This window comes from Canis lupus, chromosome 23 (genome assembly GCF_003254725.2).
Source record: "Canis lupus dingo isolate Sandy chromosome 23, ASM325472v2, whole genome shotgun sequence".
In the NCBI taxonomy this organism is placed as follows: Eukaryota; Metazoa; Chordata; class Mammalia; order Carnivora; family Canidae; genus Canis; species Canis lupus.
In genome coordinates, this window is record NC_064265.1 from 44,033,051 (window position 1) to 44,045,234 (window position 12,184).

Sequence of the window (12,184 nt, forward strand, 5' to 3'; positions counted from 1 at the left end):
TATGCTAAGCTTTGGGTTACAAAGATGATCAGGACTTTTTCCTGTCTTCAAGGAGTTATAATTTATTAGATGAACTATGAATCTCTAGTTCATGAGTCTCCCTCCACTTAGTTTAGGAATTAAGTTTCTTTCAGGCCTTCTGGGATGCTCATGACCATGAAAATCCTGGAAACAGCTGTTATTACTAGTTTATTGCCTGTTAGCCTTAAGGGAAAAATACTGGTTGGATGGCCTGTGATTTTAATCTTAGTAGTTAGTGCTTTTATGATTTCAGAAAAGGACTGGGATGAATAGTGGTTTTCATTTTTGAGAATGATCTTTATAGATTTTTTTATATATGATTATTTCAGAGGCTTACTTGACCCATGGGAATGATTATAAATTAATAAAACAGACTTTTTGTGCCTATCAATACCATTATTTTAGAGCCACATTATAAATACTGAAATTCACCTTATGAATTATTTTTCCATTTTAATTATAAGCAGGCAAAAAGAAACTGTAATTAGAATGACTTTATAGAATAAAACTTGGGAACCTGTTCCAACTGCTAATGGCAGTAGAAGAGTATTTTGAGATTTATGTCGTCTGGAAAGCATTATCTGTTTTATTATCAAATGTTAGACATCCAGGCTTAAAAATGACAAATTTGAGGGTTTTTTTTTACTTCCTTCCCTTTAGGCTTGACACCCAGTATTCCCACCTCGCCTTGCCCTACTATAAGATGTCTGGTTTGTCCATGGCTGAAGTTCTAACCCGAGCAGACTGGGTACTAGAGGATGGATCGCAAAAATACGAGAGGGGATTAATCTTTTACATTAATCATTCACTTTATGAAAACCTGGATGAAGAATTAAGTGAAGTTAATATAGTTTTCTATTTACTTATACCTAACTTTCCTAACTCTTCATTTTAGCAATTTATTTTATGTAGTACTGTTTAGAAGTCAGTTTCCAAATATTGTTCTTTGGTATTATTTTCTCCTGTTCCTAAAAGGTAATGAATGTGCCCTTTTCTTCATTAATAAACCTAGAATTATAGCTTAGAAAAGAATTTATAATCACCATCTCTTACTTTCTCATTATATACATGGAGGAACATAGTCCATTGTGGTTGAGTGACCTGCCCAATGTGACAGGAGTATATTTTTAGAAGAATGACACACACCCAGGGCCTTGCCTTCCTTCTTATCTACAGCCCTTTGTACAACCCTAGTTCTCCCAAACTCCCAAATGTCCAAACCTTCACTTATGAAATCCTGGCCCAGTGATCTTAAGACATCTTTAGGCTTATTCTTAGCCCCTTATGTATTTTTAAAAAGAACTGAGTGCAAATAGATAAAGCTGGACGTTGTAAGACCCAAATGTTTTAAGGTTTTGAGAGAAATGAAACTTTTTTGCATAAATTACTTCATTAAGTATATTTTATAATAAGCTATAATTTTTTAATGGACTTTTAGGTGTAATTTAATAAAATATTTATTCTCTTCTTTTGAACTCCTGTTAAAATTGGAAATGTTAGCCACAAGTTGGTACATATTTTCACTGCTTTTTCTTCATTATAACTCAGCAAAGAGATCACGTCAGGTCATCTCAGGTCTCCCACATTATCACCACGAACTCTGTCTTTTTTTAATTCAAATGTTATAATTTTATCTTATTTGGAAATTTATATCTTGGCTTTGTATCGCTTTTTTTTTTTTCCTGACTTTGTTGCTTTCTGTTGGTTAACTGACCCTTTATTTCTTATTTATGTTCACCAAAGGAATTAGCAGCAAAAGTCGTTCAGATGTTCCATGTGGCTGAGCCAAAGCAACTGCCCCATATTCTCTGTAGTCCTTCTATGAAGAATATTAATCCTCTAACTGCCATGAGCTATCTAAGAAAGCTGGATACTTCTGGGTTTTCATCGATCTTAGTGACATTGACCAAAGCAGCACTGGCTCTGAAAATGGGAGATCTTGACATGCACAGAAATGAAATGAAAAGCCATCCAGAGGTACAGTGCCCTGCTTGGTATTAACAGCAGGATGAAACAGAACCTGGTAGTCCTGAGGTGTTTCCTTCTGGCCTCTGCCTAGTTCATTTTTTTCTTAGTCATAAAGGAAAATAGACTTAATGTTAGAAAAGAAGTGACCCAGAGTGGGAGTGCTTGGGCTTTGGATCTGGTAAATGGAAAAGAAATAATGATCAGTGGGAGCAACGGGTATCCAAAGACCTTTCAACTTTGCGTTAGGTACTTTCAGAGCACAGTACTTGGTACTAAAGAATATACAGGCTCTGCCCTAAGGGACAGTCTAGTCTAGTGTGAGGGATATGGTATGTCCACTGAAACAGAATAGAGTGTTGTGTATTCAAGTACAGCAAGTGAGTTAACCATGAGCCTTAGGAGTCTAATAGTTGAGGAAATGGCCTGCACTTGGGAAAATTACAAATTACGTGATGGAACATTGGTATTTGAATGATATATTAAGGAAAAGGAAGTTTTTCTTTCAAAGAGAGCCCATTTAGGGCCATGTGCCAAAGACGTTAAACATTAAGGGAAGAAATTAAAAGGTAATGTTAATTGAGCACATTACTTCCTAGGTCTCTTCTAACCCTCTTGCATATGCTATCTTACCTAATTCTTACAACAATGCTCTAAGTTAGAAGCTATTATTATACCTACTATACAGATGAGGGAACTAAGACAAAGAGAGGATAAATGAGATGAGTTGTCCAAAATCACATAGCTGGTGAGTGTTTGAGCCAGGATTTGGAGCGGGTAATATGACTTTTGATCCTGTGCTCCTATACTGCTGTTTTGTTGCCTGTGATCAAATGCCCACAGTATCACGTTAGTTTCTAAAACAAGAAAGCAGAAGTGGTTTATCATTGTACAAATGACATGTTTTGTTATGCTGAAGAGAGCGAGTCAACATTGAGGTGTGCTCTTCCTTTTGAAGAGTACAATTTTATTTATTTTTTTTATTTATTTATTTTTTTTTTAAAGCTTTTTTTTTTTTTTTTTTTTAATTTTTATTTATTTATGATAGTCACAGAGAGAGAGAGAGAGAGAGGCAGAGACACAGGCAGAGGGAGAAGCAGGCTCCATGCAGGGAGCCTGACGTGGGACTCGATCCCAGGTCTCCAGGATCGCACCCTGGGCCAAAGGCAGGCGCTAAACCGCTGCGCCACCCAGGGATCCCTGAAGAGTACAATTTTAGAAAGATAAATTTTCTTAGGAAATATTCTTTTTATATTCTTAAGGTATATTATTTTTAAACAGCTAGACTTAAATATAAGGCTCTCTATAAAAATAGGATATCCTGATGCTTAAATATTAATAACTTCTTCAAAGACAGTTAACAGCAATGTCCTTCTTAAAGCAAGAGCTTTGTAGTTAAAGAAAAAGTTGACATTGAAATATTAATAGCTTAACCATGAACCTTGAGCGCAGTGGCATATATTTTCAAGATGACTGCAATGCACATTTTGATCCTAAGTATCTTATCTGAAGATGAAGTTGGTATGTGGCTTCATTCTGGAACCTCGGCTACTGATGCACCAGAGAAAGGGACAGATTGTTCCAACTGAGCTTGCAGCACACTTGAAGGACACTCAGCCTGGACTGCTTGTGGCTGCAGTTCTGGGTTTACAGAAGAACAACAAAATTGGAATTGAAGAAGCAGATTCCTTTTTTAAGGTTTGTCATTTTCAAAATGTAATGGTTCTGGATAGGCCGATAAAATTGGTGGGGGACAGGAAGCAGAACAAGAGACTGAGTTTTCATTTGTTTATTAAAAAAAGACTTACCCATAACAAATTTATAAAAGTACAGATTAAAAAAAAGTATCTAGAAAATTCCATTTATGCCATCAAGAATCTATTTTCTGTTCAAATATCTGAATCTACTTTCCCCTTGTCATTAATGCTAATGATAAATTATTAAGTGCATCGCCCACACGATGGAGTGCTATTCAGACTAGGTGTAACTTGATCAATACTATATTTATCTGGGATATGGGGGCTTGATCCACTGTTTTCAAGGTACTTTGTGGCAAGGATGAAGATATAATTCCTCAGCTCTTGGTAGACCTTTGGGAAGCTCAGCTTGTAGCAGGTCTCCCAGATGTGGTTCTCCAGGAACTCTTTTTCAAGCTCACATCACAGTACATCTGGAGATTATCCAAGAGGCAGCCCCCTGACACCATACCATTGCGAACATCACAGGATCTGGTGAGAAAATAGAATAATAAGTTAAATTAAACTTATACATTACACATTACAATAGTTTACCTTCTTATTTATAATGGTTTAGTAGCAAACCTCATTTATATTACCAGATATCTTATAGACAGGAATTAAAGATACATTTAAAACTCATCCATGAGTAAATTCCTTGCATGTTAAATAATTTTGTTTTGTAAAGAATGCCCCCTGCTGCTCTTAGATTACTTATTTACATTGGTACCCGAAGTAGACAAAGCAAAGGGGAGGAGCTTTCCCCAAAACACATCTGTACTCCCTCAGGGGATAGCTACAAAGTAGAACACAAGAAAAGACCCATTTGCAGACCTTCATGGTGGGAGAAGAACTTCAGAAGGCTTGTGGGAGAGAGACTTCCTTACTGGACTCATTTCCTGTCAGTTGCACACAGAAGAGCTGTTCTGTAGCCCTTGCAGGAGCCCTAACAACTCTTTACCACTTCCTGTCCCCTTCCCCCTCTACTCCTTTTTGTTGTACCTAATATGTGTTCACTGGAAAAGTTACCTACTTCTTGAATAAGGGGATTTATGAGAAGTATCTTGCGAACTTATGGAAGAGATTTTGCCTAACAAGGAAAGTAGTAGAAATAAAAAAAAATCTAATATTACTGTTAACTTTTTTTGAGTAAAATTAGCTTAAAGCAGATTTGGCTTTTTTTTTTTTTTTTTTTTTTTGCTAGAAATTCCTATTTCTTAGGAATATTTGAAAATTTAAAATATAAGGAGATCTTGGGGTGTCTGGGTGGCTCAGTTGGTTAAGTGTCTGACTTCAGCTCAGGTCATGATCCCAGGGTCCTAGGATAGAGCCCCACATTGGGCTCCACCCTCAGCCAAGAGTCTGCTTCTCCCTCTCTCTCTCCCTCTCCCTCTGCCCTTCCCTGCCACTCATGTGCATGTGGGCACCTACTCTCTGAAATAAATTAATGAAATCTATAAAAAAAGAAATAAAAAATTTAAAAATATATAAGGAAATATTTAGTGCAGTTTTTTTTTTTTCCTTTTCCATTTTTGGTGCAGTTTTATTCAGTGACAAGCAGCAAGGCCGAGACTTCTCCAGGGGAATATTTTCTAAAAGATTTTTTTTTTCCTGTTCCCAGAAAAGTGTATACCTTACTCTGTGACATGGTGGAAGATTAGCAATTGCCTGCTTTTTGTGAAATGGGCGAAGAGAATCTTGTTTTGTTGTATTTTGCTTATGATAAATTTCTTTTTACATTTTAGATAAATGCCTGTAGTCATTATGGCTTAATCTATCCATGGGTTAATGTCTTAATATCATCTGATTCATTAGTGGATAAAAGTTATAGAGAAGACCTTTCAAAATTACAGGTAAATAAAAATGTCTCTTTGTTATGAATATGCGTTCAATATAGTGTCAGATTTAAACCTGGCAAGACCTCGGGTGTCCTGTTAATCTAGAGGGTATATATTTTTTTGAGAATAGGGGACAAAATGTGTAGTTGGGCATACTTAGGAGCTCTGGAGGACATTCCTGCTTCAGCCTGAAACTGCTGAGAGTAGGGCTGGCAGCTTCCCAAGGCTGGTTCTGTTGCCTGCAGAGAGTGAGTTCACCAGGTCTCATGACTGTCTTGCCTCATTTTCGATGTGCTTGGAAACACTTTGTGAAATGAAAGTATGGCAAATATTTAGCGGTGTTTTTATTGATGGCATTTGTTTGTTTGTTTAGTACTCATACATGTTGGCTTCCAGCCCAAGCCCACCACCACTGTCTAATAGAAAGTAGGTTAAAGTAGTCAGTTTATCTGGCTCCTTGAGGAGGAGTTTTAAAAAAATAAATAAATATCAGAAAATATCAGGATTTCTGACTGTGACAGTGTCTTGACCACAAATGAGAAATAAAGTCCTTCTCTGACTTGGTGGACAAGGTGGGCTAGATATGTGTATGATTTTATTTAATGTAGTTCAGTGGCCCAGGGACTGAGTATATAACCCCCACACCTGCTTTGTCTGGTCTATCCAAGTAGTACCAATATATAATAAAATTGAAATTTCAAATGAAGAATTCTGATTTTTGAGTTTTTCTTGAAAAATTCAGCAGAACTGGTAACCCTGGGCTTTCACTGCCTCTGAGACCTGAGAGTTGGAGAGAACTAGTGGCTCCCCTCTGTGGTCAGTGCTCTGGTTGTCCTGTCTGCCACAGTTCTTATCTCTCGGTCTTCCTGGTCCAGACACGATGTCTGGTGTCCATGTTTCTTATACCCAGTTGCCCTCACTCATTTTCATTATCTGCTTTGGCCTCTTTAGGTTTTTGAGTTTGCAACCCCTGTTTTACACTGGGAACTGGTATAAGTGTGGTTATTGTTTATAGAAACCAAAATGTCAAGTTGGGGATGAGGTCAGGGAGAGAAGCTCAAGAGCCCATATTGCTTAGAATCAGCCTTTAGACAGGACAGGACTGAGTTGTCTCCAGAAATGGAGATTCATAAAATATTGCCAGAGAAAATTCTTGTTGGTTCGTATATCTAGTACCCTTATGGTACAGAGGTTCCATAGGGCTTAGCCTCAGATACATTCATTCAGCAAATATTCCTCAAGCATGTGCTGTGAATGTGTTCTGTGGCACTGGATGAGCCAGGCAGGGCCTTGACCTCCCAGATTATGTGTATTAAATATTTAAGATCATAATTGTAACAAGTCCTGTTAAATCTCACCTGATAAAGCTTCTAAGCATATTTATAATCACTACTTGAAAAAGTGTAATTGAGTAATCTTTAAAAATTCATTTTAAAGTAGTTAAGAAGAATGCATTCTTCTAGGAATCTTTGCTCTTAAAAGATAGAAATGTAACCAACCTATACTTTAAGGAATTATTTTCCTAATTGTATCTCTTTCTAGATCCTCTGTGGGTTGATTAGTCTTAATCATTAAGTAAAAAATAACCATCGAGGAACAAAAAGATCTCATTTGTTTTCACCTAGAGGAATAGGAGGTTCAGAATCACCTGGAGAACTTTTCCAAAATTGTATGATTCTTCTATCTCCCGCATCCCACCATCACCACGCAGATTTGATGAGTGTCTGTCTCTTGTCCTCAGTCACTGTAATAGTGTATTTGCGCAAAACTTAAAAGAATCTATAAATCATCTACATGTCAAAAAGCTGCTATTTGGAAAGACACAGTAACTAGTAAATGCCCTGCCTTTTGTCATAATTGTCCTGGTCCCCTGTCCCACTTCCTTGCCAATCACCACTCCTTAGATTGTGTAGGTAGAGAAGACAGAGTGTGGGTTCTAGGCCTGCATCGTTGGCTGAGGATGAGGGATCTAGATCAGAGAAGGAAATGAACAGTGCATGTGTTGGGTATGGAAAGGAGTCCATTTTCAATACTGGAAACAAAAGGAGCACTCTGCTAGGAAGCAGACAACATTAACAGTATTTTCAAGAGTAGTAGTAACCTTTGGACCACTTTTAATTCAATGATATATGTGTTTTCTGGTGTTTCTTATTTTGTTAAACTTTTTGATGATATGGATACAACTAAGTAAAAGTTCCTGGGTAATCAGTTTTTTGTTTGTTTGTTTTTGTTTTTTTTTGGTAATCAGTTTTGTACCAAGCCTCTACTAGTTTCATTTAACCATGATTTGGGTTACTCATGCCTTGCTCCTTTCTACCCTCCCCACGATCCAAATTAATCAAAAGTTGAATATAGAAATAATGTTTTTTTTTTTTTTCACATGGGAAATCCTACAAGTGGCAGATGGTCATGTTTGCTCTCTTGTCAGGAAATTATTCAGATGAAGGTGATTTTTAAACTTGCAGGGAAGGAAAGGGACCAACCTTATGCTCCTGTCCATTCCTTGGTAGATACATGGAATAAAATAATCGCGCTGAGTATAAACGAATAGTTCACATTCCACATCCTCTTATGCGTCTGAGAAGATGCTGTAGTAAAAAGGATACAAGAAGAAAGAGTCAGGATATGACCATCTCATCTTTATCCAGAAGAAAGGGAGAGCAGAGAATCTTTTGGTGGTAGAATCAAAAGTAGTGTTTCTAGTTTAAATGTTTAAGAGTAAAATATTAGTACAGTCCCGAATACTCACCTACTACCTTCTCTATGTCTTTCAGCTTGTGGCAGATAGCATTGATACAAATTATTAGGTTATTAGCAATTGCTTTAGTTTTCTTAAATGTTAAATTTTAGTTTGGGTTATGTATGCAGTGCATGCTTATTATAGAAAATTTGGAAGAAAATTTGGAAAGTGTGAAAAAATAAAAAGTCGGCTTTGTCCTTCCATCCAGTAAGCTGGTCTGTTTCACATTTCAGTGCTTTTCCAAAGGCATTTCTATATGTGCACGTACCTATGTAGATTTTACAAAACTGATCATGCTCTGAATATAATTTTGTATTAACATTTTTTTACTCCTCATTTTATTATGGGCATTTTCTCATTAACTAGCCTTAGAAAATAATTTTGATGGCTATATAATATTCCACCATATGAATGTACTGTAATCTACTTATTCCTTACTTAACATAGATCTTACTTGTTCAGTATTACAACTACTCTTGAAATGAGCATCACTGGACATAAATTTTGACCATATTGTTGATTATTTCCTTAGGATAAGAGTCCTAAAACAACAACAAAAAGAGTCCTAAAACATTCCCATTAGTTTTCATTGGCAGTCTTTCCAAAGCAACTAAAATCATGTTAGTTTAGAAATAATTGCTTTCTATTAAACAGATTTTTATTCTTTAAATTAGAGGTGGGTTTCAAGATTATTTAATACTTCAGTCCTCTTAGACATATAAATAAATACCGTATGCATGTGCTCTAAAACTGCATTCATCTTTTTGTTTCCTGTTTTTTGGAAAGTAAGTGATGTTTGGTCTTTTTTTTTTTTTTTTTGGTCTTTTTTAAAAAAAATTTTATTCTGTATATTGTGCTTTAGTGTTTTGGGTGCCTCATTCCGTAACATTTCACTTTTCTGTTCATAGTCTCTTATATGTGGTCCTTCATTTGACATAGCTTCCATTATTCCATTCCTGGAACCACTCTCAGAAGACACTATTGCTGGCCTCAGTGTCCATGTTCTGTGTCATACGCGTTTGAAAGAGTATGAACACTGTATAGACACACTGTTAGAAAGATGCCCAGAGGCGATCATTCCATATGCTAATCATGAACTGAAAGAAGAGAATCGGGTATGCTTTTCAGTTTATGTCTTTTAAGTTTGATTAGCGATAATCACATTTGATAGCCTTGTTGCCTTATCTGTAAAATGGAGACAAATTATATCAATCCAATCTCACAGGTCTGGGTGGGACCATATATGTTTAACATGTTATGGGCTTTGAATACTGTTAGAGACTTAAATATGGTAATTGTATGCTATCTTCATTAAAAATTTCTTGTTTGGAAATAAAGTAGGCTATTACCTGAAGATTTGGGAAACAACATGTGATGGGAAAATATTTTCTGGGCTATGGGGTCCTTAGCTTAGAAATTAGAAGAGTTTTACATTTTAGTACTTCTTGCTCCCTCCCTACCTTTACATCCTTCCTTCCTTCCCACTTTTCTTTCCTCCCTCCCTCCCTCCCTCCCTTCCTTCCTTCCTTCCTTCTTGTCACTTAAGAGATGATAATAGGACATGTCTATGTTTCTTCTTGAAAATAGCCAAGTACACATGTATAACATACATATCATTAGATTTTTCAAGTTACAGACCTGATTTATGTTATAATTTAAGCAGAAGACTAGCTGCTGATGTAACTTCTGATGTAACAAAGTTTGGTGCCTTAATCAAAATAGTGTATTTTTGCCCTGTGCTTTCCTGCACAATCTTATTCTCATTGGAAATTTGAATGTAAAATATATCAAACTTAAAATTTATTCATTTTTTCCTAAGATAGACTTTATGGTGGAAAAAACTGCTTCCTGAACTTTGTCACAGAATAAAATGCGGTGGAGAGAAAGGTCAACTTTACTTGTCATCATTAAAAGGTAAAATAATCTTTTTTGCTTGATTATAATTTTGGGTCTTAATTTTAGTTCCCACAATTTGTAGAAGCCTTGCTTTCTCTAGTTTTTTTTCATGTGATTTTCAAATGATGTGACGCTGTCTTAGCATTATCATCTCAAGACATCCATCACGTTGGATATTCATTTATCTCTTCTAACCATGGAGCTGATGCTTTTAAGTCAATCTTTTCAAACACTTAACAAATTATCATAGTCCTAGAAATGCACAATCTCAGTATTTTTAAAACTTGAATAGCCATTAATACAATTACATTTTTTATTTTTTTTATTTTTTATTTTTTTAAATTTTTTTAAAATTTATTTATGATAGAGAGAGAGAGAGAACGAGGCAGAGACACAGGCAGAGGGAGAAGCAGGCTCCATGCACCGGGAGCCTGATGTGGGACTCGATCTGGGGTCTCCAGGATCGCGCCCTGGGCCAAAGGCAGGCGCCAAACCGCTGCACCACCCAGGGATCCCCACAATTACATTTTTTATTGATGCTCTGAGTGCTTAGTTTACTTCATATAGGAAATTAAGATTATTATTATTAATTATAATTGTAAGCAAATACTAAGGAATAACAAGATTCTCAAGGATTTAAAAGTTAGATATCTATAAATTGTGCAGTGTTTTACAGAATAGGTATTGTTTGAATTTTCATAATTCATAGTTACTTGTAAATCTTGATAGATTTATCAACAAGTTGATATCAATCCACCTTTCAATCTGGACAGGTTATCAATTTCTCTAGTCTTATATGCTAATATCACCAGATAATTATTGGCCTGATGACAAAGGCTGTGATTATATTGATTTCACTGTGCATAAAAGATTAGAAACTGGCAGTGCTGGAACTGTATTTTCCAACTGATGTAATTGGTTTTTAAAGTGTTAGGCAGAACCAGTGCCGTTGGAAGGTGTTTTTCTGAAGTTGCCCATTTTAAGTGAAATTGTATGCTTGTGACTGTGAAGCTGTGGTGACTTGATACTAACTTTTTGTCCTACCTATCTCTCTGGGTGATTTTTTGGTCTTCAGAAGGTGGAAATTTCAGATATTTGATTGCCTTGTCCTACTTGTGTCACACTTATCACATAACCTGGAACTGATTATTTGTGTGGATGGATCACTTTCCAGTGAAGCTGTCCCACATCTTCATACCTCAGCAGCATCATTACCTAGTCAAAAGACTTCATCCTTTTCTCATCCACATCGTCATACTCTCTACCCCTAACCTATGCATCATCATTCCTCTAAACGTTCTATTTTCCCGTATCATCAAAATGTCAGTGCGTATGCATAGATATGTGTACGTGTGTACGTGTGTGGCTCATAGGACTAAGTGCTGTGTGTAACTTATGTTTACTAGACTTGAGAACTGTAAGAACTGTATAGCGTTTGTTTGTTTTTTTCACTTTTCCCGTTGTGCCCTTCTCACCAGCAGTATGCCTCTCCTAGGAAGCATTCTGTATTTATTGATTTGAAGAGGAGACACCTGAATAACTTCAGGTCCATTTTCAAGGAAAGTATTTTTTTCAACAGCTGTAGTACACTGAGAGGAGAGCAAGATTAGTTCCAGGTCTGCTACTGAGTGACCAGAAACAAGCCAGTGCCTTAGTATCCCAAGACTAATGAGAAGTTTAAGATTGACTCCAAAATAAATGTTAGGCAAAATCATAAGATGGAAAGGTTGGAGATGGAGGTCAGGAATCTATATAATATGCTTAGGAGTTTGGATTTCTTTTCTATCTAATGCAGTATTTCTCAACCCTGGCAGTATTTTACATTTTGGACTGATAATTCTTTCGTTTATGTGTAGCGGTCCCCTGTGTGTTTTAGGATGTTCAGCAGCATTCTTTGCCACTAAATACCAATAGCGCTCCCCCAATTATGATAAACAAAAATGTCTCCAGACATTTCCAGATGTTCCTGGGGAGCAAAATCATGCGGG

The 12,184-nt window shown here is 36.4% G+C and overlaps 2 protein-coding genes across 14 annotated transcripts in view; one reads left to right on the forward strand and one right to left on the reverse strand.

The window, feature by feature from the left end:
- The window catches only part of HPS3 (HPS3 biogenesis of lysosomal organelles complex 2 subunit 1), a 40,091-nt gene that overhangs the window by 25,293 nt on the left and 2,614 nt on the right, over window positions 1-12,184 (forward strand). Inside the window, exons 10-16 of one of the 11 annotated variants that reach the window (XR_003137460.3) lie at window positions 682-862; window positions 1,765-1,998; window positions 3,499-3,684; window positions 4,029-4,217; window positions 5,468-5,575; window positions 9,240-9,415; window positions 10,120-10,213. Coding sequence is in view for 5 of the 11 variants with exons in the window: in XM_025449044.3 (XP_025304829.1) it covers window positions 682-862; window positions 1,765-1,998; window positions 3,499-3,684; window positions 4,029-4,217; window positions 5,468-5,575; window positions 9,209-9,415; window positions 10,124-10,214 (1,196 nt within the window). In the remaining 6 variants the exon portion in view is untranslated. Of the gene's footprint in view, window positions 1-681; window positions 863-1,764; window positions 1,999-3,498; window positions 3,685-4,028; window positions 4,218-5,467; window positions 5,576-9,208; window positions 9,416-10,119; window positions 10,215-12,184 lie in introns of those variants that run through there. The other 10 variants (XR_003137459.3, XR_003137458.3, XM_025449044.3 and 7 more) reach the window with 10 other exon arrangements.
- LOC112661154 (ceruloplasmin) overlaps window positions 3,761-12,184 on the reverse strand; it is a 63,915-nt gene continuing 55,491 nt past the window's right edge. For all 3 annotated transcript variants that reach the window (XR_007405105.1, XM_025449037.3, XM_025449039.3), the window contains 2 exons: window positions 8,044-8,148; window positions 3,761-4,214 (listed from right to left, as the gene is read on the reverse strand). Coding sequence is in view for 2 of the 3 variants with exons in the window: in XM_025449037.3 (XP_025304822.3) it covers window positions 8,045-8,148 (104 nt within the window). In the remaining variant the exon portion in view is untranslated. The remainder of the gene's footprint in view (window positions 4,215-8,043; window positions 8,149-12,184) is intronic.